General features: G+C 40.1%; 1 protein-coding gene across 3 annotated transcripts; it reads right to left on the bottom strand.

Moving 5' to 3' along the window:
• Window positions 1–494: 494 nt before the first annotated feature.
• Window positions 495–9146, bottom strand: LOC117416624 (zinc finger protein 883-like). 3 transcript variants are annotated; one of them, XM_059010177.1, is made up of 4 exons: window positions 8950–9146; window positions 6817–6986; window positions 5453–5948; window positions 495–5082 (listed from the first exon to the last, which is right to left on the bottom strand). In XM_059010177.1, exons 2-4 carry the CDS (start codon window positions 6826–6828, stop codon window positions 3731–3733), a joined length of 1860 nt encoding a protein of 619 aa, XP_058866160.1. In that variant the 5' UTR covers window positions 6829–6986; window positions 8950–9146; the 3' UTR covers window positions 495–3730. The 3 variants fall into 3 exon arrangements, with proteins under 3 accessions (XP_058866160.1, XP_058866159.1, XP_058866161.1); XM_059010176.1 differs by having other exon boundaries at window positions 6060–6986; XM_059010178.1 differs by lacking the exon at window positions 6817–6986.
• Window positions 9147–25538: the final 16392 nt, after the last annotated feature.

A 25538-nucleotide genomic window follows, 5' to 3' on the forward strand; every position in this document is an offset into this window, starting at 1 on the left:
CCGTCTGTCACTCAGAGTTCAGCTTGAGGAGGAGGAGTCTGGTGCAGATTTCTTCTTATCAGTGTTCCCATGCTCTCTTCCTCATCATCACTGTGTTTTGTGAAGCTCTCTTACTGCTACCTCTGTTTCTGCACCTGCACCTGTATTGGAAGCTACACAGCCCCTGCAAAGCAGCAAGAATAACCAGACCTGCATTGGAAGCTACACAGCCCCTGCTAAGCAGCAAGAATAACCAGACCTGCATTGGAAGCTACACAGCCCCTGCTAAGCAGCAAGAATAACCAGACCTGCATTGGAAGCTACACAGCCTCTGCTAAGCAGCAAGAAGAACCAGACCTGCATGGGAAGCTACACAGCCCCTGCTAAGCAGCAAGAATAACCAGACCTGCATGGGAAGCTACACAGCCCCTGCTAAGCAGCAAGAATAACCAGGGTAAATGGCAGATGGTGGGTGGAGAAGAAAAATGGAAGACAAATAACACAGAACACAGTAGGACTTCCAAAGAGTTTATTTGCAGGTAGAGGCTGGACCTCTGAAAAACATTTTTCTGGTTTATGATTTAACCCTGAACTAAACAGAAATCAAGCGTGTAAATGACCACGAAAGAAAACAAAATTAAAAATAACTAAAGCAAAGTGTCATTTAGAATTCAATGTTTAACCCAATTAACAATGCTGGAAGCGGCAACTGTAAGGTTAAGTCATTTCACTTCTAGAAAGCTATATACAACTAGTTAAGGTGGGAATCTTAATAGGGAGTCACATATACAGGCCTATATACACTCAAAAACAAGCATGCTACTCAAACACTATTCAACAGTGTAGTAGACTAAGAAATATGCAGTCCGAAATCTACATTTCTAAGCATCCATTCAACCATCCACACAGCATTCTAGAGAGTATTGCAAAAGAGAAAGATATATTATATATATATATATATATATATATAAAAAAATACACACACAGTATATGCATTCAGAAACTAAATATAAGGGGTTTCAGAGCAAGCACACATGAACAATCCACACTCAAACTTATTGTGGTGTCTTGGCAAAATGAAAATTGTATAGATTTCCTTGACAAGCATCCACTTAGAGACGGTACTCAACAACAAGCAAAGTGTAGCAAAGGGGGGAAAAAAAGAATATGCAATTAGAAACACATTTCTGAACATATGAGAATACATACAGTCAAAACAGGCACGCACTGCCAATATTCTGGAATGCATATTCATGCAGTCAAAACTGAAAATAACCGCAAAATAAAATTGTGGGTCTCACAATTAGTGCATGGGGGCTCCCAAGTGGCACATCCAGCTAAGGCATTTCACCGGAAGTGCGGAAGCGCCCTATAGCCTGGAGATCGGCAGTTCGAATCCAGGCTATGCCATCGTCGATCGTGGACGAGAGTCTCGAGGGGGCGGTGCACAATTGGCCGAGCGCCGCCCGGGTTGGGAGGGATTAGGTCGGCAGGGTAATCCCTGTCTCATTGCGCACCAGCGACCCCTGTGGCAGCGAGTAGCTGTCCAACCAAGACACTCCACATGGAGTTTTGTAAAAATATCCTACAAGTCCACAGATGCACCTCAAATAATGTGTGCAGAGCTGAACTGGGAGTTTTCCCCTTAATAATCCCAATCCAGAAGAGAGCAGCCAAATTGTGGGCCCATCTGAATCAGGCCGACACACAGAGCTATCATTATAAAGCACTGAATAGCAACAAGCTCTCCCCACAGACAGAACCCCGGCCAGCAGCTCACACTAGCATTGCCACACTGTGACACTGAGCAAAATACAACAAACTGACACAAATCTAAAAAAATTAATTTTTACATTGAAAATTGGGAAAATTATATTTATATATAAATTATATTACATCCAAAAACAAATTAGAATGTTATCCGGCCCTGAAAATAAAATTCTAATTAGCAGATTATTTAATCAAAATTATAAACACAAAAGACAAAATGTTAAAGTACTGCTGAGCCATTGAAACTGAAGGCTGACACAGGAAGAGCTGGGCAGCCAGAGAGGACAGGCTGTGCCGCCCCTGTGAATCAGGGGAGGCAGATCAGAGACACACTTCCTGCTGTCAAATATGGGAGATATACAGCTGCCTCTAGGACTATTCACACCCCTCATTCAATGTAACAAAAAATGGTTTTAGCAACAAAAAAAGGCAAAACATTCTTATTTTTCTATAAATCCATGCAAACATGATACATTGTAAGACTATCAGTGCTAGATTTTGCAAAATATTGCTGTCCATAATTTTGAACCTCTAGCTTTTGAAAAAATATGCAAATATATTGGACAATATATTTTTGTGAAGTCCAATGCTGAATATCTGAAAATATTATCGTTTTCATTCATTTATGCAACAAATACTGAATGTACACTTGCCTTTAGTTTGCTAAAACCCATTATAAATGAATAAACCTGAAAATCAAATATCAGAATTTGAACATAAAAAATATGTGCCCAATATCCTGGAGATTGCTGGTTCAAATCCAGGCTATGCCATCACCGACTGTGGCTGGGAGTCTAGAGGGAGCGGCACACAATTGGCCGAGCGGTGCCTGGTTTGGAGGGCTTAGGTCAGCAGGGCAATCCTTGTCTCACCCGGCACCAGTGACTCATGTGGCAGCCGGGCACCTGCGAGTTGGCTGCGATTTGCTGGTGGAACTGCATTTCCTCCGACGCGACAGGTCTGGAGGTCGACTGACAGCATGAGTTACGGAGGACGCGCATGATATAGTCTTCATCACTCCAGAGTTAATACAGGTCTAGTCCTGTCAGTTGGCCCTCAAAATGAATAGAATTCTCAGTCTGAAAGGGGTTAATACGGGTTATTTGAACAGGAAAGACCAACTCGTTCATGAACTGCGCACAGTAACTCTGTGACACATGCAAATCTCTCATAGGGTGAATCAAAAGAAGTGATTCAAAGGGGACACTGACCCTATTCCTATGATTCACCATAATGATTTGGTCAAAAGGAACAAATTGTTCATGAACTGCACATCGTTAGAGAACAATCACACCAGAGCTGAGAGTCATCAATCTAACACGGGATGAAGCAGAACAAGCTGTGGCCTCGTGTTCCACTCGAAACAAAGAGGATTAGGTAAAGTAAGAAACAAAAATTACAACTTCCTCTTTTTTTTAAAAAATAAAATTGGAATTGGCAATTAATTTTACCACATTTTCTCCCAATTTGGAATATCAAATTGTTTTTAAAACCTTGTTTCAACGCTGCAACTTCCCGTTTCGACTCGGGAGTGATGAAGACTCATCATGCGCGCCCTCCGAAATGCATGCTGTCAGTCAACCCCCTCTTTTCACACTGCAAGCCATCAGCAAAGCCAACCAGAACCGTCACGTCATAGAAAATGCAGTTCCACTGACCCAGCTTTAAAGACGTCCAGCCGCCACAGGAGTTGCTGGTGCGCAGCGAGACAAGGATTACCCTGCCAACATAAAACCCACCCACCCAGGCGATGCTCAGCCAACTGTGCAGAGCCCCCTGGGAACTCCCAACCGATGGCATAGCCTGGATTTGAACCAGCGGTCATCTTTATACTTTAAACTATTGAATCATCCCAGAAAACTAAAATAGTTTCAGGCATGCCATTTGTCTGTTTTTGCAATTGCAACAAAATGAATATGTTGGACGGTCCAATTGAAACAAAAAGGATCACACCATTACAGTTTAGACTTCAGAATTGTCATTAAAAACTCAAATGGGAGGGAAGGGGAGTAGGAGGGGATACAGGGGGAGGATGGGAGTTCCCTCCGTTATGAAAAATCAAGGTGTGCAAATCAAGGTCTCCTGACTGACTAAAACACCTCCCACAGGTTGAGCAGCGATACTTTTTTTCTCCTGTGTGAATTCGCTGGTGTGTTACAAGGGGTTCTGAGCGACTAAAACTCTCCCCACAGTCAGAGCAGCTATACGGTTTTTCTCCTGTGTGAATTCGCCGGTGTCTTGCAAGAGTTCCTGATTCACTGAAACTCTTCCCACACTCAGAGCAGCGATATGGTTTCTCTCCTGTGTGACTTCGCTGGTGTCTTTCAAGATGTCCTAACCGATTGAAACTCTTCCCACAGTCAGAGCAGTTATACGGTTTCTTTCCTGTGTGAATTTGTTGGTGTGGAATAAGGTGTCCTAACTGACTGAAACTCTTCCCACAGTCAGAGCAGCTATACAGTTTCTCTCCTGTGTGAACTTGCTGGTGTTTTACAAGTGATCCCAACTCCTTTAAACTCTTCCCACAGTCAGAGCAGCAATATGGTTTCTCTCTTGTGTGAATTCGCTGGTGTGTTACAAGGGATCCTAACACACTGAAATTCTTCCCACAGTCAGAGCAGCTATATGGTTTCTCTCCTGTGTGAATTTGCTGGTGTGTTACGAGGGATTCTGAGCGTCTGAAACTCTTCCCACAGTCGGAGCAGTGATACGGTTTTTCTCCTGTGTGAATTCGCTGGTGTGCTACAAGGGATTCTGAGCGAATGAAACTCTTCCCACAGTCAGAGCAGCAATACAGTTTCTCTCGTGTGTGAATTAGCTGGTGTAAAATAAGAGATCCAGAGCGATTGAAACACTTCCCACAGTCAAGGCAGCAATATGGTTTTTCTCCTGTGTGAATTCGCCGGTGTCTTACAAGAGATCCTGACTCAATAAAACTTTTCCCACAGTCAAAGCAGCGATATGGTTTCTCTCCTGTGTGACTCCGCTGGTGTCTTTGAAGATGTCCTGTCCGACTGAAACTCATCCCACAGTCAGAGCAGTGATAGGGCTTCTCTCCTGTATGAATTCTCTGGTGTGAAATCAGGTGTCCTGACATTCTGAAACTCTTCCCACAGTAAGAGCAGTGATAAGGTTTCTCTCCTGTGTGAATTCGCTGATGTGAAGCAAGGTCCCTTGAATGACTGAAACTCTTCCCACAGTCAAAGCAGCAATGCGGTTTCTGTCCTCTGTGAGTTTGCTGGAGCATTTTTAAATCCCTAAACTGGGCAACACCTTTCCCACAATCAGAATGTTCTCCATTGCCCACCTTCACTTTAGCTGCTGAACTGGACCCTGGAAAATACAAACAGGAGAGAAAGTCAGACAGTTTTAAGTAAGAAACGCAGCAATTGCATCTTCGTCATCATGTTGTTTCATGACCTTTTTCATGACCCCCTGACTATCTCAATCTATCCTGGAGCAAGAGCAGTATGCAATACAAGTATAAAAGTACATGACAGCAATGCCCCTGTAATACAAATCTGAAATATCTTCAGTTCGCTAGCAGCGAATCTCGTCTTGAACAGGTTGAGTGATACAGGAAAATCAAATAGCTACAAATGTAACCAATCTGCTCCCTGCCTCTCTCTCAGTAGCGCCACTGTGGATAATCTCTCTCACACAGTGCAGAATGACAATGTCACAGCTACCAGGACTCACTCACCTGCTGGACTGCACTCTGAATGCCAGCTCCCCTCATCTTCCTCTCCACCTCCTTCCTTGCTGTTGTGAAAGCCTTCCTCTCCAGCGCCTTGCTCTCTCACACAGATTCTCTCCAGCACCCCTCCTCTACACTCCCACCTGCATACAGGACCCAGCTCAGGGGGGGCTGCTTTCAAGTCCTCACATTCTTCCCTCCCTGGTTCCAAGCATTCAAACTCCACTTTCAGGGGCTCCTGTTTAAAATCTTCAATTTCCAGCACCTCTACTTTAATGGGAAATAATTCTTTTGTCTGGGAGATCTCCAGTTCATTGCACTCAGCTTTAATCCCAGCAGACAACACCTCTGTCCTGATGGTGTCGCATGGCAAGATCTCACAGGGCTCCTGTTTAATGGGGAGGGAAGCCAGTCCAGAGAACTCCAGTCTAATGGGGACCAGTTCAGGAACCTCCTCTTTAGTGGGGACAGATTCCATCTTCACACGATCCATGGCATCAGGCTGCAGTGAAAAAAATAAGAAAAATGATTAAGTGTTCAAATCAAAGATCTATTTATTTATTTTTTCAATAAAAATGCAATTACAAAATTACTAAAATAGTGAGCACTGAACTCGTGTTCCAGGCAAAGTTTGCACTAGATTTTTCCTGTATCCTGGAAGTAAAGTTTGCATCAACTGCGTGCTCCGTATGAGGTGGAGCTTCAGACAGGAAGCCAGCTGTTGGTTATAAACAGGAAAATGTTTTCAGTTGTCTCAGTTAATTAAATGAACACTGAATTGAACTAACAATTTGTTCATCAGCATATTAAGCTATTCAGTTTATAAGCTGGAGATTTTAAATTCTATACAATTTCACACATACTGTTCCGGACCTGCTTTAAATTTTTAGTGCCACCTAGTGGCAATTCATATTATTCGCCAGGAAAGCAACTACTTCCTGTGTTATGTTAGATTATAGGAAGTGAGAAACAAGAAGTTCAGACATTTACTGTTTATACATGAGGCTAGTGTTGTGCAATGTTAGGCTGCAATCCTGTGTCATCCTCACGGTATAGTTCCTAAGAAGGCAATATCTGTAAGAACGTTTATTATTTACACAGATAGCATTGATATTAACATTATTTCTGAATGAAGTCATTATTTTGACATGTGTTTAATAAGATGTTTATTATTGATGTTATTTAGCATGTAAGCTGCATCTGTTAAGCAGCAAGTTAGCCAGCTAGCTCTATTTAGTACCAGCTATAGCAATACTTCCTTTAAACTCACCTGTTTGGTCTGTAGTTTCCTGTGGTATTTTACTGCATTTAGGCAGGGTCATGTGAGTGAATATTACTTACATTGTTGTGAATATGTACTGTATACTTACCTGAGTACGCATTTGCGATTTGTATTTCCAGTTTCACACTTTTATCCGAGTAAAGCCTCTAAAGATACACCCTGTCTCTTGGAGGATCATTTGGATGAGTGTTTAGCTGACTGGATAGGAGTTACATTCAGCGAGGCCAGTACACATACTGTAACTTGAAATCTCCATGTCTGTCAAATCATTAAACAGCTTTGATTAGACAAATTGTTTATGCAATTGGGTGTTCAATAAAGAAATTGAGTTGGAAAACAAAGCAACAGCAGACACAGGAGCCCACTGACCTGCCCAGTGCTGGTGACTACCGTACCTATGCTGTGTGAAGTGAAGTGTGCCCCCAGCTGGAAAAAAACTGAACATTCATTAAACTATAATAACCCACCTACTGTAGCAGCTGAGCAGTGTGTGCTGGAAAGCCTGCTCAGAACATGTGGGAAGTAAGAGAGCAGTGGAGGTGTTACTTGACAATGTCCTGTCTTTTGTTTTTAATGATATACTGTGTCTGCTTGCATGGCGTGATGCGGTATGTACAACATACTGTGTCCACCAGTGTTGGCACTAGGCCGTGCCAATCCACCCCCCGAAATAAAAAATAAAAATGTCCCACTGAATTTCTCTCAACGCGTCCAGACTAGACAATACCAATATGCAGTAAATGAATAATGAATGTATTTTGTATTAACATGACACGTCTGACGACAGACTAATCTTTTTAACTCGTTCGTTTACAACTGTTGGCGAACCAGCGATGATCTCCAGGCAATAGGGCACACCCTGCACTTCCAGTGAAGTGCCTTAGCTGGATGCAGTGCCACTCTGGAGCCCTCCACAGTTGCCTTTTAAAACACTTTAACAGACAAGAGTTTTTATAAATTAAACTCCTGTGCCATTATTCTCCAATCCAGTAGAATGCTGGTTACAATCAGTTTCAGAGTAAGCTAGGACAACATCAGGCTTGTTAACACCAGCGCAAATATAAACCTGTACAGTAGGACCTCAGAGATACGAACACCAAAATTAAGCACTGACCGGTCAGCCGCACGCCTCCTTTGGAACCGGAAATACGTAGGAATCAGGCAGCAAAAATCAAACATCAATTAAAAAAAATGGCAAGCAGCGGGAAACACAAAACGTGTCACAATTTCAACTGACACAAAACTCGAGACATTACAGAAAACTTGACACTCGACACTCAACTCATTAAACAACGCAGCACTCCAACAGTGAAGAACTTTGTAGAAAACAAAACAGTTAAACAAAATCTCTCTCCTATACATAAGCTTAGGATGAATACCTGGCTTCAGTAAGCAGCAATTTGTTTCTCAACAATTCAGTAGAACTCAGATACAACCTGCACTCTCAACCTCCCTCTCCTGCTGATCCAGGCTCTGGATAGACACACCTGAGCCAGGTAAACCCCGCCCAGGAATAATCAGAAATATTTACAAATAAACTAAAACCCCACAAATCAAGAATAAATAACAGTGTTTCGAATCACATTATCAATCCCAAACGCATTACAATACTATAAATATTTATTTTAGAACCAACATGTGCTTCCCAGTCCCGTGGTACATTCCCAGAAACACTAACCCACTCACATACGTTAAGTGCAATTTAGCCGCGCATAATTCAAAGTTATGCGGTAAAATCGTAGGTGAAGCATGCCTTCAATAAACATGGCTGCCGCTAGCAGTTTTGCCCCTCACCGTCATGGCGCGGCTCAGGACGTGCTGCTGCAATGTCAACTTAAACAATTAAACCACTTTGCTAAAAATTACCGGTACGTTCACTATTATTAAATGAACATAAACGGATGATAAAATACTAACTTCACACTGGATTTACAAAGTCTCCATTATAAAACGACAAGGTAATGTTTACGTTTAAGACAGTACTTTGACTACTCTTTGTCTTGTTTCCAGCGCATGCGTATCTCTTTAAACACAGCATTCCGTTTTTAATTTTTAACCACGGTTTGAAACATATTAATTTACTGTACTTGTGTAGCAAGGTTACTTTATTACAGTTATCTTTGAAACCGCGTCCCTTAGTACTGTAATATAAAACAAATACACTGTTAATTAAACGGTGTTTCTTAAAGAATGGAACATGCATCGCAATATTTGTAATTACCTTGATAAACGAGGAGTTTGCGTTTCGCACGGTCCGGATTGGAAACAAAGAACAGCGCACCCGGCAGCCAGCGCGCTGAACGTGTCGGTGCGTTCAGGAAGACGCGCCTTCGTCATTCCAATCGACGCACATTCTGAACATTTCATTGGCTACTTGGTCAGATTCTGCGCAAAATGCCCAAAGTTTGTGCGACGTGAACGTTCCCTTTGAAACGCCTTATTTCTCCTGTTGTAGCCAATAGTATTCGTTCAGGGGTGAGCCGGCTCTTCTGTAGCCAATAGTATTCGTTCAGGGGTGAGCCGGCTCTTCTGTAGCCAATAGTATTCGTTCAGGGGTGAGCCGGCTCCTTTGTAACCAATAGTATTCGTTCAGGGCGGGAAGCCAGATCTGTTGTAACCAATAGTATTCGTTCAGGGCGGCTACCCAGCAAACACATAACATTTTATAACATTTTGAAAAGGTCGCAGAAATGTTATAGCTAAAACATTTTCATATAACATTTTCTAGATGTTATTAAAACATTTTGCCACATTTTAAAAAACGTTGCAGCTAAACATTTTTATATAACATTTTCTAGATGTTATTAAAACATTTTGCCACATTTTAAAAAATGTTGCAGCCAAACATTTTTACATAACATTTTCTAGATGTTATTAAAACATTTTGCCACATTTTAAAAAATGTTGCAGCCAAACATTTTTACATAACATTTTCTAGATGTTATTAAAACATTTTGCCACATTTTAAAAAACGTTGCAGCTAAACATTTTTATATAACATTTTCTAGATGTTATTAAAACATTTTGCCACATTTTAAAAAATGTTGCAGCTAAACATTTTTACATAACATTTTCTAGATGTTATTAAAACATTTTTAAAAAGGTGGTAAAAACGTTTTCGCCAAAACATTTCCATGACATTTTCTAGATGTATAAACCTTTTCTGATGTCGTTCTTCCCAAGCAAAATTTAATAGTGTTAAACAAGCTATGCTATTCACAATGTTTGTGGTCTAATAATTAGAAAATCAATCAAAGTTTTGATTTGCGTCTAAGCCTTAGTATGACTTGGGAAATCTAACTTTAGGTTGTTACAAATTGCCTGATTTCATGTGATTGTTTTATTGTTACCGTGTCAACATACCTTCGCTATTTCGCTATTTACCAGAGTTTCACTTTCACTGACACTGCGCCGCAGGCTCCCGATGGCTCACACACACTCCGCTCTCCCGCCCACCGGCAATCCTCCAAAACACTGGTAATATACCTATGAAAACTTTTAAAAAAATTTAAAATGAACAAAGAAGACTTCAAGTTACAAAAAAATGTAAGAGGGTCATTAAAAAAAATAAACAAGCCTCGATTCGCTGGCTCAGAAGGCACACAGGGAAGGAGGATGGGCTCGAGTTCAGCCAATTACTGTTCATGGAAAACTGCTGTTAAACTAATCAAATCAAATTACATTAAAACTACAAATGCCATATAAAATTATTTCAAAATCCAGACCAATAAGTACGGCAAAACGAGTTCAAAAACAGGTTATGCTTTTGAAAAACAAAACCTAGGGTTCTAATTTAAAACAAAATCAGAAAGCAATTCTCAACAAAAGTTGTGCATTTCTTCTAACAAATGCAGAAGTGTAGAGAGAAAACGGGGTATTTTACATAAAAACAATTTAAAATTTACAAATACAGGCATTTTAAAAAAAATCAGGTAGCATGCAGCACTGTGTGAACATTGAATAACACACTGGATATGTGTATTTATTTATTTATTTATTTATTTATTTATTTATTTAACTCGAATTTTATCGTTTAACACTTGAGCTGGACATTTAAAATGCTGTATATCTTGTGCAGTATCGAATCCAGCCAGAATAAGCACATTGTTTTGAAGTGAATATTTCCAAAAGCTAAATTTGATGAAAGTAGAAAGGTGACATTTATATGATGCGGTCAAAAATGACTTTTAGCAACATGCGTACATGTAGTGTTAGTGCAGGCGTCTGTTCATGTGAATCAGCTGCCAGACAGCGTGTTGATGGGCACTCGCCATCTATATGATAGGAACACACTCAATAGGTCTGTAGGGAATCCAATTCCAGACACTTCCCCATCCCAGGAGTTAGGCATTTATTTATTTATTTATTCATTTTTATTCCTGCGATTCCATTTGTGCAATAATAATAATAATAATAATAATAATAATAATAATAATAATAATAATAATAATAACGTGCTTTTGCTTTTATTAGCCTAATAATTAGCGGCGTAGGCTAATGCAATCACTCCACAAAGGAGTTCTTCAACAAATTAGTCACAGTGAAAAAACACATAAAACACTGCAAGTAAAGATAACAGTCGTGTCGCTCCAGCTCCAGCGCGGTGAAGTAGGGCGGCACAGCTGCCTGCTCAACTCAATAATACTTTTATTTAAAAACATAAACTTAGATCAAACACACTGAACTGATTAAACTACACACACTGAACATTTAAACTCCAGAAAGTAAACGTTCCTAGTAAATACTACACATTTTTAAAAGAAGCAGCATCACATAATGATTTTTTTTTTTTAGTCTACAGACTGCAGAACCCGCGCCCTGCTGTTTAAATATGTAATTTAGCCACGTGCGCTCAACGCTCACTCACTGTCAGCAGCCGGTTGGGTGTTTATAGTTAACCTCGCCCAACACAAAGGAAACGTACACCAGTACGGCTGTGCTTTTATTTGAAAGGATATTCAACATCGTTAATTCGAAAGTACTACAATGTGGTTAAAAAAAAAAAATCTGTTGTCCACCAGGATTTTTCTCGCGTACCCCCTGAGGAGCGCTCGAGTACCCCCAGGGGTACGCGTACCCCAGTTTGAAAACCGCTGCTCCAAAACATCGGAGACTCCTCCTCAAACTAGATTTCAATAACCAATTCTGTGGTCCGTTTAAGTTTTGAGGGAGGTCCTCCTCCAGTATGTTTCCTCTTGAATATTTCTTTTTTAGCGTCTTGTATATTCTTCCATAGATTCCCCCCTTATACCCCCACTTGATTTCATACATTATTAAACATGAATAGTATTTTATTTATTCGTGTTCAGTGGTATTTTGACGTAATTAATGCTGGTTATATATATATATATATATATATATATATATATATATATATATATATATATATATATATATATATATATTGTAGCGTGCACGGGGGAAGGCAGCAGTAGGACTGGTAGGTGACGTAATCACACAAAGACATAAGTGAGACGGCTCCTTTGTAAGGAGCGTATATCAGGCTTATGTATGATTACGTCACCTACCAGTCCTACTGCTGCCTTCCCCCGTGCACGCTACTATATATATATATATATATATATATATATATATATATATATATATATATATATATATATATATTTCGATTAGTATTTACTATTTATTAGTATTCGTATTGGTTTGGGGCATTTTGTTTTTTTATTTTTTTATATTGTGGTTAATTACCCTATGTAGTAAATGTGAAATAAATACGTATATATATATATATATATATATATATATATATATATATATATATATATATATATATATATATATATATATATAATGTTTAATTTTGATACAAGACAATTTTGTAAAAAGTTGTAAAAAATGTTCTCGTAGATTGTTATTTATAGTCGGCTATTGACATCAGAGTTCAGCGTACTGTACTGCAGCCCCGCCTCTAACCGACAGAGCTTAAAATCAAGAAACTGCTCGAGAGAAGATGCAGACGTAGTCGAGAGAGAGAGAGAGAGAGAGAGAGAGAGAGAGAGAGAGAGACATAGGCATAGGATAGAGTAATTAATGAATAGATAGACTATAGATATAGAGTAGCTGATAGATAAAGAGTAATATAGATTAAAAGCTATAGAGTTATACAGTAATATAGTAATTATATCTATATCTATCTATATATATATATATATATATATATATATATATATATATATATATATATATATATATATATATATATATATAACCCTTTCAATTGAATGTCTTTTTTTTGTACACTATCTGCTATAGGTGACTCCAGTAACACTTGTTTGGTTATCGTTTAGGACCAGTTTGCAACTGCAGTGTAACATATCTTACCTGAACAACAACTGTAAGGTAGGTTCTTTTAGAATCATAAACAAGCAAAAAACTAAATATATATTATAAGCTTCAAACATGATGTAGATTTCGCAGGACCATAATTGAGGACCACTGGTCTACTGAACTCATCATAAATATTAATTAAAGAAAATATAATTAGTTAGATACTTGTTGGTCCGGGGCTTCTGATATTTAACTTTCTGCTGAGGAAGAGTCCCTAACCAAATTAGAATAGAAAAACGGCTGCAGCATACAAGTAGAGAGTACATGGCTAAAACATGGCTAAAATATGTCTATTTATTAATTTACTTATGTTAATTTTGGGGTCAGCGCATTAGAGGAGGAGTCGGAGTCAGAGCATTAGAGGAGGAGGAGGAGGAGTCAGAGCATTAGAGGAGGAGGAGGAGGGGTCAGAGCATTAGAGGAGGAGGAGTCAGAGCATTAGAGGAGGAGGAGTCAGAGCATTAGAGGAGGAGGAGGAGGAGTCAGAGCATTAGAGGAGGAGGAGGATGGGTCAGAGCATTAGAGGAGGAGGAGGAGGAGTCAGAGCATTAGAGGAGGAGTCGGAGTCGGAGTCAGAGCATTAGAGGAGGAGGAGGAGGAGTCAGAGCATTAGAGGAGGAGGAGGAGGAGGAGTCAGAGCATTAGAGGAGGAGGAGGATGGGTCAGAGCATTAGAGGAGGAGGAGGAGGAGTCAGAGCATTAGAGGAGGAGGAGGAGGAGTCAGAGCATTAGAGGAGGAGTCGGAGTCGGAGTCAGAGCATTAGAGGAGGAGGAGGAGGAGTCAGAGCATTAGAGGAGGAGGAGGAGGAGGAGTCAGAGCATTAGAGGAGGAGGAGGAGGAGTCAGAGCATTAGAGGAGGAGGAGGAGGAGGAGTCAGAGCATTAGAGGGGGAGGAGGAGGAGTCAGAGCATTAGAGGAGGAGGAGGAGGAGGAGCATTAGAGGAGGAGGAGTTGGATAATTCTGCTTTGTTTTCTCTCACTTTCTTTCCTGCATTGCTGATTGCGGCTATATTTATTATTATTATAGACATTGTTATTATTCTCGTTTATGACCACTTTTTTAGTTTAATAATAAACTTATATTCATTTTTAAATAAAAAATGTGTCTATATCTTAATTTTTTAAAAATAACAAATTTTCTAAGCACAATAAGATGATAGACTTATGTTTTTATATAATGTTATGTAATAACATTTTAAAAATGTTTCTGAGCCCCTACATTTTCATATCATTTAAACATTATGAAAAAACATTTTCGTGATGTTTGGCAAAATGTTTTGATAACATTTTATAATGTTTTTATATAATGTTATGTGATAACATTTTAAAAATGTTTCTGAGCCCCTACATTTTCATATCATTTAAACATTATGAAAAAACATTTTCGTGATGTTTGGTAAAATGTTTATATAACATTTTTATGATATCATTGTGTTTGCTGGGTATACAGGTGTTTTTTGGTTGTTGTTTTATTTTAGTTTTTTTTGTGGTGTTGATAAAAAATAAAAAATAAATAAATAAAATAAGCAGCCTTAATTAAAGCAGCCAATTTATTTATTTATTTATTTTTAAACTGCAAATGTTCAACCTTAGAACCAATTAGATGACATCTGATGGAATTTGGGGCAGGGCTTTGCTTATTGTGCATGAGAGAAGGCTGGAAGTTAGAGAGGACGCGAGCGAGAGAGACATGGTGATTTAGCTATTTAAAATAAGAAAAGGTTAAGTTAAGAAAAAGAGTACTTTTTGAACTTGTACTTTTATTAGTAACCAATACGATTGTTATACATACCGTGCCGTTTATATTTGAGAAAATAAAACATATTGCTGGCGTCCGGAGTGTATTCAGAGACGCAGATACACGGAGGAGCCCGGTGGTGACCACGACAAAGCCCCGAGTTCCGGCATGTTGTAAAGACAATGTGCCGACATAACTGGACCACTGGGCTGATAGTGAGTAGATCATGTGTTGCATGTGAACGCCGGTTAGTAAATTATTATTATTATTATTATTATTATTTATTTCTTAGCAGACGCCCTTATCCAGGGCGACTTACAAACGTAAGCAAATACATTTCAAGTGTTACAATACAAGTAATACAATAAGAGCAAGAAATACAATAACTTTTGTTCAAGTGTGACAAACCACAATTCAATAATACAGCAGATAATAGTGATAGTTACATCAGGATATGATTAAATAGTGATAGTTACATCAGGATATGATTAAATACAAAATACTACAGGTTAAACACTTGGCAGATTACAGTATTCTGAAGTACAGGATTAAATGCAGTAAAATAAGGGGCAGATAAGAGCAAAATAAAGCACATTTAAATGAAGGGTGATAGTGTCCCAGGATACAAACAGAGGAGTTCTACAGGTGCTGTTTGAAGAGGTGAGTCTTAAGGAGGCGCCGGAATGTGGTCAGGGACTGGGCAGTCCTGACATCTGTAGGAAGGTCATTCTACCACTGTGGAGCAAGGGTGGAGAAGGAGCGGGCTCTGGAGGCAGGGGAGCATAGCGGAGGTAGAGCCAGTCTTCTAGTGCAGGCGGAGCGGAGAGGTCGAGTGGGGGTGTAGGGAGAGATGAGGGTCTGGAGGTTGCTGGGTGCAGTCTGGTCAAGGCATCTGTAGGCTAGTACAAGAGTCTTGAACTGGATGCGAGCGGTGATCGGGAGCCAGTGGAGCGAGCAGAGTAGTGGAGTAGAGTGGGCGAAGCGAGGCAGAGAGAACACCAGGCGGGCAGCAGAGTTCTGGATGAGCTGGAGCGGACGGGTGGCGGACGCAGGGAGGCCAACCAGGAGGGAGTTGCAGTAGTCTAGACGGGAGAGTACCAGGGCCTGGACCAGGAGCTGGGTAGCATAGTTGGTGAGGAAGGGTCGGATTCTTCGGATGTTGCTCAGGAAGAATCGGCAAGTGCGTGCCAGAGTGGAGATGTGCTGGGAATAAGAGAGGCAGGGGTCCAGGGTGACTCCAAGGTTCTTAGCTGAGGAAGAGGGAGAGAGTGTGGTAGATTCCAGAGGAACAGAGATAGAGAGATCAGAGGAGGGGGAGGAGGTTGGAAAGAAAAGGAGGTCAGATTTAGAGAGGTTGAGTTTGAGGTGATGCGAGTGCATCCAGGAGGAGATAGCAGACAGACAGATAGAGATACGGGAGGAGATGGTGGAGTCAGAGGTGGGGAAGGAGAGGAAAATCTGAGCATCATCAGCATAGAAATGGTATGAGAAACCTTAGGATGCGATGAGGGGGCCCAGGGAGCGGGTGTAGAGAGAGAACAGGAGAGGACCAAAGACTGACCCTTGGGGGACTCCAGTTAAGAGAGGGTGAGGTGTGGAGGTTGCTCCACGCCAGGTTACCTGGTAAGTGCGGTTGGAGAGGTAGGAGGAGAACCAGGCCAGAGCAGTGCCAGACATCCCCAGGTCAGCAAGAGATGATAGTAGAATAGAGTGATCAACAGTGTCAAAGGCAGCAGAGAGGTCGAGGAGAATTAGGACAGAGGAGAGAGAGGCAGCTCGGGCACACTTAAGTGAGTTGGTGACAGGCAGGAGGGCGGTTTCAGTGGAGTGAGCAGAGCGGAAGCCAGATTGGAGAGGGTCAAGCAGAGAGTGGTTGGACAGGAAAGCAGAGAGCTGGCAGTGTACAGTCCGCTCGAGGGTTTTGGAGAGGAAGGGTACGGTATTAATTCAACTGAATTAATACCGTAGACATTTTTCGTTGCTAATTTGAAATCAGTGGTTCTGAACTCCAGTCACTGTCGGTTTTTGTTTCTGTTCAAACTGAGGAGCCGTTCTCAATTACTTCATTGATCCTCCAGTTGAAGTAATATTGTGCCTAACCGGAGAATTGTAATTATTTTAAAGTTTTGTAGATTTCATGCTATGTTATGTATAAATAAGGAACATGAAACCTCTCAACTTTTTATGAGCTGAACTGAGGGTTTTAATTAAGTGACTGAGAGCAGGTCAGATACAGCCAGGATTGAGAACCACTGTGTATAATAAATAAATAAGTGAAGAGGCAGTCTTTAGTTTTTTTCTCCCTCTTTCCTTAAAGTTAAAGTAGCATGTACAAACAATAAATAAATGAACAACATATAAATAAAGTAAGTTATAATACCTTTCTAAATATATACCTTATTTTTATTACTAACGTATTTTAAGACTTTCCTGAGTGGCCCCACCAAAAAACATCCCGATCTGTCCAGAGCTGCCTGTGACGTCAGTTCTAGAACTCGCAGGCCTCGTACTGCATAAGCGCGAATGGGATCCGGCTTGTTCATCAAACGGTGAAGATATCTTTTGCTGTTGCCTACTGTAAAAATAAATAAATAAAGACATGGTACGGCAGTTTATTGTTCAGTTCTGTGGGAACTCCAATATTACCGGACATAGCATCCATTTATTCCCGAAAGATCCTGTAACACGACGTCTTTGGGTCAAATTTGTTCAGATAAGCAGAAAGGACTTTAAGAAAGCTAATGGTCATTCCATTATTTGTGGGCAGCATTTCTCGCGGGACAGTTTTAAAAATTACCTACAATTTTCAATGGAGTTCTGCAAGAAAAGGGAGCTGAAAAGGGGGGCTGTCCCTACTGTTCAACCGATCCCTACAGAGCACCAGCTGAGTGCCGGGAATAAGAAGAGAAACGGACAGACACTTTCCTCAACACCTATTCCCATGGTTGGAAAGAAGCCCTGTTCCTGCAAAGCTGTCCGCAAAATGGATGTTGCAAGATAGTTTCTTTATTTAACATGTTACCAAAACTTTTAAATGAATGATAATATAGGGGCTCCCAAGTGGCACATCCAGGTAAGACACTTCATTGGAAGTGCAGGTGCGCCCTATAGCCTGGAGATCGCTGGTTCGAATCTAGGCTATACCATCGCTGATCGTGGCCGGGAGTCTTGAGGGGGCAGCGCACAATTGGCCAAGCTTGAGCCGCCCGGGTTGGGAGGGCTAAGGTAGGCAGGGTAATCCTTGTCTCACCACTGCGCACCAGCGACCCCTGTGGCAGCCGGGCGCCTGCCTGCGAGTTGGCAGCGAGTAGCTGGTGGAACATTGATGCAGCATGTGTAGTTACACCTGCAGACAATATGAACCCTGATGCAGCATCTCACTGGGTTGCTGAGATTGGGTTTGAAAAAACAAGGCCTTTTGTCTTTTTGTTCTTTCTTTTTTCCAGAAGATGATAGCGTGATTGTATTGACTTTGAACTATATGCACTCATTTAAGAGTAAGAATGGTGTAAAAACCACCAATGTAGTACCCGCCTGTGCAAGAACATTTTGCTCATACAGTGGCCTACTCTATGCTGTTATTTTTCATCAGTCAGGACTTGTATTGAATTGATTAGATATGGAGTTGATCTGGGAGAGCGGTTCTTTCAGCACCACACGCAGAGAGAATTGGGGTTTTGCTTTGCAAGTTTTACTTTGGTCCGGGAGCACTTTCATAAAAATATGTAAGTGCTATGAGGATGGTTCTCATTTCTATGTAAGCTGTGGGCAAGGTTGAGTCGATTGGTGCTGATCTGGGTGAATTTTTATTAAAAAAAATATACAGTGCTCCCACGCTATAGCCTGGATTCGAACCAGCGATCTCCAGGCTATAGGATGCATCTACACTTCCGGTGAAGTGCCTTAGCTGGGTGCAATGCCACATGAGAGCCCCGCTGTTCTTAACCTTTACTGCAGCCTGCACCCCTTCGGTTCTCAAAATATGTTCCCGCACCCCTTATCAAAAATCATTGAAGTAGGTCAGTTCTTTAAACCTAAGATATATTATAACTATAGAATGAAAGAGATAGATTTATACATGGGCAATTCCAGCGTTATGGATGTGACATTTGCACACAAAATTCAACTTTGTTACCATATACAAGGCCTCATTTAAATAATTAACTAAATATGATACACTATTTAGATAATGTGTTTTTTGAACTGTTCAAAGTTTCACCATTCGTTTTTTATCATCCAAAGAAACTTGCATTATGGATGTGATAGAAATGGACAAGCATTGCTGAGTCACTTCACATGTTCTCAAAAGTCTGTGATTTGTAGAACTTACAATCAAAACATTAAATGTCATTTTGTAAGAACAACTTGGCAGCTCCCAAAAATCATATTAAGTAATACATCAGGTTTTTAATATTTTCATATCATAGCTTGAAGTGCAGCGCTATGGATGTGACGCTGTCTGAATTTTATTCAAGAAATGTATTTAAATCTTTTTTAAAAAACACTTTAACTTGACATTCGTCATTGGAAGCCCAGACAAATTGATATAAAGATATCAATTCTGATTAAAGTGAATTTATTACAGTATTATATTACGTGTAACAGATTACAGTAGATAAAAAAAACAAGTTAATTTCAATAACTTCAAAACAGGCCCTTAAATCAGTTTAAGAGAAAACATTGTGAGGAGTTCACTTAATTCTCTTTTGAGAACTGCTCTGTTAATGACAGCAGGTAGAATTGGTTATTGATGAAAGGGCAACAAGGACAGTGGTTAACCTTCTTACTTTGCTATAGTTACATATTTGTAAATTGTTGATTGTTCCAGGTCTGTAGACTATTACATTGGAAATTAACTTAACACGTTTTGATTTTTTATATATACAGACGTGCTCAAATTTGTTGGTACCCCTCCACAAAAAATGAAGAATGCACAATTTTCTCTGAAATAACTTGAAACTGACAAAAGTAATTGGCATCATCCATTGTTTATTCCATATTTAATAGAAATCAGACTTTGCTTTTAATTTTTTATTCAACATAATATTGTAAATAAGAAAACAAATGAAAATGGCATGGACAAAAATGGTGGGACCGCTAACCTAATATTTTGTTGCACAACCTTTAGAGGCAATCACTGCAATCAAACGTTTTCTGTAGCTCTCAATGAGACTTCTGCACCTGTTAACAGGTAGTTTGGCCCACTCTTCCTGAGCAAACTGCTCCAGCTGTCTCAGGTTTGATGGGTGCCTTCTCCAGACTGCAAGTTTCAGCTCTTTCCATAGATGTTTGATAGGATTCAGATCAGGACTCATAGAAGGCCACTTCAGAATAGTCCAATGTTTTGTTCTTATCTATTCTTGGGTGCTTTTAGCTGTGTGTTTTGGGTCATTATCCTGTTGGAGGACCCATGACCTGTGACTGAGACAGAGCTTTCTGACACTGGGCAGTCCGTTTCGCTCCAGAATGCCTTGATAGTCTTGAGATTTCATTGTGCCCTGCACAGATTCAAGACACCCTGTGCCAGGCGCAGCAAAGCAGCCCCAAAACATAACCGAGCCATGTTTCACTGTAGGTATGGTGTTCTTTTCTTTGAAAGCTTCATTTTTTCGTCTGTGAACATAGAGCTGATGTGACTTGCCAAAAAGCTCCAGTTTTGACTCATCTGTCCAAAGGACATTCTCCCAGAAGGATTGTGGCTTGTCAATATGCATTTTAGCAAATTCCAGTCTGGCTTTTTTATGTTTTTCTGTCAAAAGTGGAGTCCTCCTGGGTCTTCTTCCATGGAGCCCACTTTCGCTCAAAAAACGACGGATGGTGCGATCAGAAACTGACGTACCTTCACCTTGGAGTTCAGCTTGTATCTCTTTGACAGTTATCCTTGGTTCTTTTTCTACCATTCGCACTATCCTTCTGTTCAATCTGGGGTCGATTTTCCTCTTGCGGCCGCGCCCAGGGAGGTTGGCTACAGTTCCATGGACCTTAAACTTCTTAATAATATTTGCAACTGTTGTCACAGGAACATCAAGCTGCTTGGAGATGGTCTTGTAGCCTTTACCGTTACCATGCATGTCTATTATTTTCTTTCTGATCTCCTCAGACAACTCTCTCCTTTGCTTTCTCTGGTCCATGTTCAGTGTGGTGCACACAATGATACCAAACAACACAGTGACTACTTTTCTCCATTTAAATAGACTGAATGACTGATTACAAGATTGGAGACATGTGTGATACTAATTAAAGAAACTAATTAGTTTGAAATATCACTAAAATCCAATTATTTATTATCTTTTCTAAGGGGTACCAACAAATGTGTCCAGGCCATTTTAGAATATCTTTGTAGAATAAGCAATGATTCATCTCTTTTCACAGCTTCTTTGCTTTATTCTATGACATACCAAAGGCATGCAAGTATACATGATAAAATAGCTTTGAATTTCATCACTTTTCAGGAGGAATGAAGCATTATTTCAATGAGTTGTAAGGGTACCAACAAATTTGAGCACGTCTGTATATATATATTGAAAAAGTTGAGAAACCCTTTATTAATGGCAGGGGCAGTGATAATGTTAATATTAGGTAAGAATATGGATTTTAATTGAAATGTTCTTTAGTTCTTTATTTATTTTGTATTGCAGAAACTCTACAGAAAGGTCTGTGTAATCTAGATCTGGAATAGAACTTCAAAACCAAACTTGCCTTAAGTGATGTGGTTCACATTGGTACAGGAAGTATAACAGATGAATCATTTCTATCAGTAGAATCTCTACCACATTCCTTTCTGAATCACATTTCCTTTCTGGTCAATGTAAAAGCAAGAAGTATCAGATGCAGTGCTACCAAGTCAGAAACCGACACGACATTGACTGATAATGTTAATGATGATGATAATGTAATCAATCCACTGGATCTTATCACAGCTCTTTTTCTGTGCGCCGACAGCTTCCTGCAGCAGGAAATGATGTCAAAAATGTCGATGTGCCAGTTTGCTGTACCTCTCTTGCTCCCCGACTGCAGCACCAGCCAGTGTATATTAATGCTGTGGGCCATGTGAGACATTGTGAAGAAGTTTAGACCCCGTTCATTAGCCGACTCGAAAGGGTTTGTAGAAGACAGTATAGTCAGCACTGCCATGCCAATGATCTCTTTTGTCAGGCTGGGTGACTGCAGTTTATCAAAGTCTCAGATTCTGAATCAGGTTCTCAGCAACCCCCAGCAATACCATGATGTCTTTATCCATCGTAATATGGAATGTGCAAATGTCCCATGCAAAATTTCAAATGGTCTAGTTGAAATAGGGTGGTACCTTCCTTGTGGAAAGAAAAACTTGGACATCTTTCCAGAACCTGTAGCTGTTGCCAACCTTCGTGGAGATCTCCTTTCCTTTCAGAAACAGTTTTCCATTTTATGTCAAACATCCTCGGCAGTCTTCATATTTTTGGACAGTATTGCAGAGAGCGAGTACAATCTCTTGTCCTCTGCAGGAAATATTAATGTTTTTGGTTGGTTTGGTTCTAAATAAAACAGAGAAAAACATAAAATCTCTGAAAAGACTTGGCTTCAAAATTAAAATTAAGTGGAAGTCAGATCTTATTGAAGAAACAGCAGACCAAAGATGCAGAATTTGTGTAACAACTGCGCTTAACTATGAATAATATCATGGAAAGCAATCCTCACAAAAACACAATTTAATCAATGTCTACTGTAGCACATGAATTGGGGATCTCTGTAGATGAAGACTGCACTGAAAGTCAGAATGCTAAGAGAAGAGCTGCAGAAATCGCATCTAGAGGACCATTTGTCATTGCTAGGGAAGCTTTGGAAGGAGCTGACTGAAATAGAAAAGGAGGAGTGCAGACTACGGAAGGCAGGAGACAAGCCTATTGATGAGTATAAGTGTCAACTTCAGAGAGAGAGAAACAAACTACGAAAAAAAACTAAACAAATATGATATACCTTATGCAATGAGGCGTTTCATATCTGCTATTTCAAATTCAAACAAAACAAGAAAGATCATTTTTTCTCAAGTGGTTGAGGCTGAAATTGGATGATATAGCACAAACAAAACATTCTGGTCTCCGAGATCAATACAAAGGTCAATGTAGCATAGGCCAGTTAACAGAAAATACAAATAAAATTACAGAGTTGGATCATCAGATATTAAACAGCTCTTTAGGAATCAAACATTTTATGCGTGAAATTGGGCAGATTTATGAAGCAGCGTGCTTCCTTTCTAACACTAATGCATCTCGTCAGCAGTTTCAAAAACTTCCCAGCGTTGTGGCCGATCTGCTGTTAGATGGCTATCCTTTTGAGCTGCTGGATGGAGATGCATCAAATATCCCTGTAAGGTGGGTGACTGATGTTCTAACTGAGCTCCACAGGAAAGTCCAACACAAGAGCAGGCTGCTGGTTGTAACAGTGTTGGGAGTCCAAATCACTGGGAAGTCTACCCTTCTCAACACAATGTTTGGTGTTCAATTTTCAGTTAGCAGTGGCAGATGCACGAGAGGAGACTTCATGCTGTTAATCAGAATCAAAGAGGATCTTAAAGAAGAGCTGAACTGTGATTTTATCTTGGTAATCGACACTGAAGGTCTAAAATCTCCAGAACTGGCACAACTAGAAGACAGCTATGAACATGACAATGAGCTTGCAACACTGGTCATTGGATTGAGTGACATCACCATAATAAACATAGCAATGGAGAACTCCACTGAGATGAAGGATATCCTACAGATCGTGGTGCACGCCTTTCTTAGAATGGACAAAGTGTGGAAGAAACCAAAATGTTACTTTGTGCACCAGAATGTGGGGGACGTGTCTGCCCATGACAACAATGCAAGGGACAGGAATAAGCTTCTAGAACAACTGAATGAGATGATACAGGTAGCTGCCAGGATGGAGAAGCTAGATCCCAACATAAAACTCACAGATGTTGTGGAGTATGATCCCAAACACAGTAACTGGTACATCCCTGGCCTGTGGAATGGTGTTTCACCAATGTCTCCAGTGAACACAGGTTACAGTGAAGCTGTGTATGAGTTCAAGAAGAGCTTGATTGATGTTTTAAAAAGCATCACAAACCAGAAACCTTCTGCACAAATTACAGAGTTCCTGGAGTGGGTGCGGAGTTTGTGGAAAGCTGTTAAATATGAGAACTTCATCTTCAGCTTCAGAAACAGTTTAGTGGCTGAGGCTTACAGTAACCTGTGTATTGAATATGGTAAATGGGAATGGTCCTTTCAAAAGCACATGCACAACTGGCTGGAGAACGCTAAGACAAAAATTTCAAATACCAATGAGCAGACCTCAAACCTTGATGAGTTTCTCAACAGTTTACAAGCTGAGGCATCTAAAGAGCTGACATCACAACAAATGACAACTCTGGAGAAACTGACTAAATACTATGACAGTAAGGAGGGACATGTTCATCTTGTAGAAAGCTACAGAGCAACCTTTGAGATCAGCATCAAATCTCTTGGTATTGAAATTGAAAACTCTGTGACAAACAAGTTGACAGAAGCTATTGATTTTCAAAAAGGAATGAAGAAAGTACATGATGTCAACGAAAAGCATAAAGCAATATTAGAGGAAAGAGTATTGCAACTGCTAGGGAAAGAAATGAGGATTTATCTGAGGAGCAGCTGAAAAACAAAATTGAAAGGATGTGGGAAGACACAGTGAAGAGACTGGACTTTAAAGGTTTAGAGAAGCAAGACATTGTGTCAAATGTTTTCAATAAGCTGAGAAAACAATTTGAAAGACATGTAGGTACAGTTAAAATGGTGTTAAATGAGGCTACAGATTTGACTAAATATGGCAAAACACAGTTTAATGTAACTGATAAACACTTTGATCGTGTATAACAAATGCCTCACTGATCATTTGGTACTGTCAACACACCCCAAAGAGGAAGCAAATGTGATGGTGAAATCTATAACAGAACAGTGCACAGAGTTTGTATCGCACAAAAAAAGCAGTAAAACTGACTACCATGAGACCTACACCAGAGAGCTGTTAGAAATGATAGATGTCAAGCTGAAGGAAATTGAGAAGTTCAAGATCAACACCCAGTTTGAGGTTGATCTGAAGCTGCACATCTGTGGGTTTGCTGCCAGGGAATTCCAACAGATGCATGAAGATTTAATTGAAGACCATGACCCCAGGAAACATCTGGAAAAGTCCAAACCACAGTACAGTTCTGACTTCATAGATCTTTACCATGAGAAGGACCAGAGCCTAAAGAAGGCTGAAGAATTCACTGAGTGCTTCCTCAAGCCTGCAGTGAGGGAGTATATCAACAAAGCCCTTGGGATAGATATTATAGATGCAATGCTGACTGGTGCAAACTCTGTGAAATACAGCACCCGTGCATCTTTCCACTATTCTGTCTTGAAACAGCTGCTGAATAAATCCAGTTCTCATTATGTGGCTTACTGTACAAACTATGAAGGTTTTGTTAAGAATTGGATATTTGATTGCATTCTTGAGCAGTTTCAAAAAGGTACTGCCCTTTTAGATTTAGAAGGAAAACATTTGGAAGCAATAACAAAAAAAATACAAGAAACCGTTGAAAAAGAAAACGCAAAACCATTTTTATGCTTATTAAAAACATCTGCAGTAATTTAAACAGTGATATTGAGATTTCCACAGGAGATCTTGGATTAACACTTATCCAGAGCAAAGCAAACACAGACGAGTTCATTGGACGTCTTCAAGA

This window comes from Acipenser ruthenus, chromosome 40, assembly GCF_902713425.1.
Source record: "Acipenser ruthenus chromosome 40, fAciRut3.2 maternal haplotype, whole genome shotgun sequence".
Lineage (NCBI taxonomy): Eukaryota > Metazoa > Chordata > Actinopteri > Acipenseriformes > Acipenseridae > Acipenser > Acipenser ruthenus.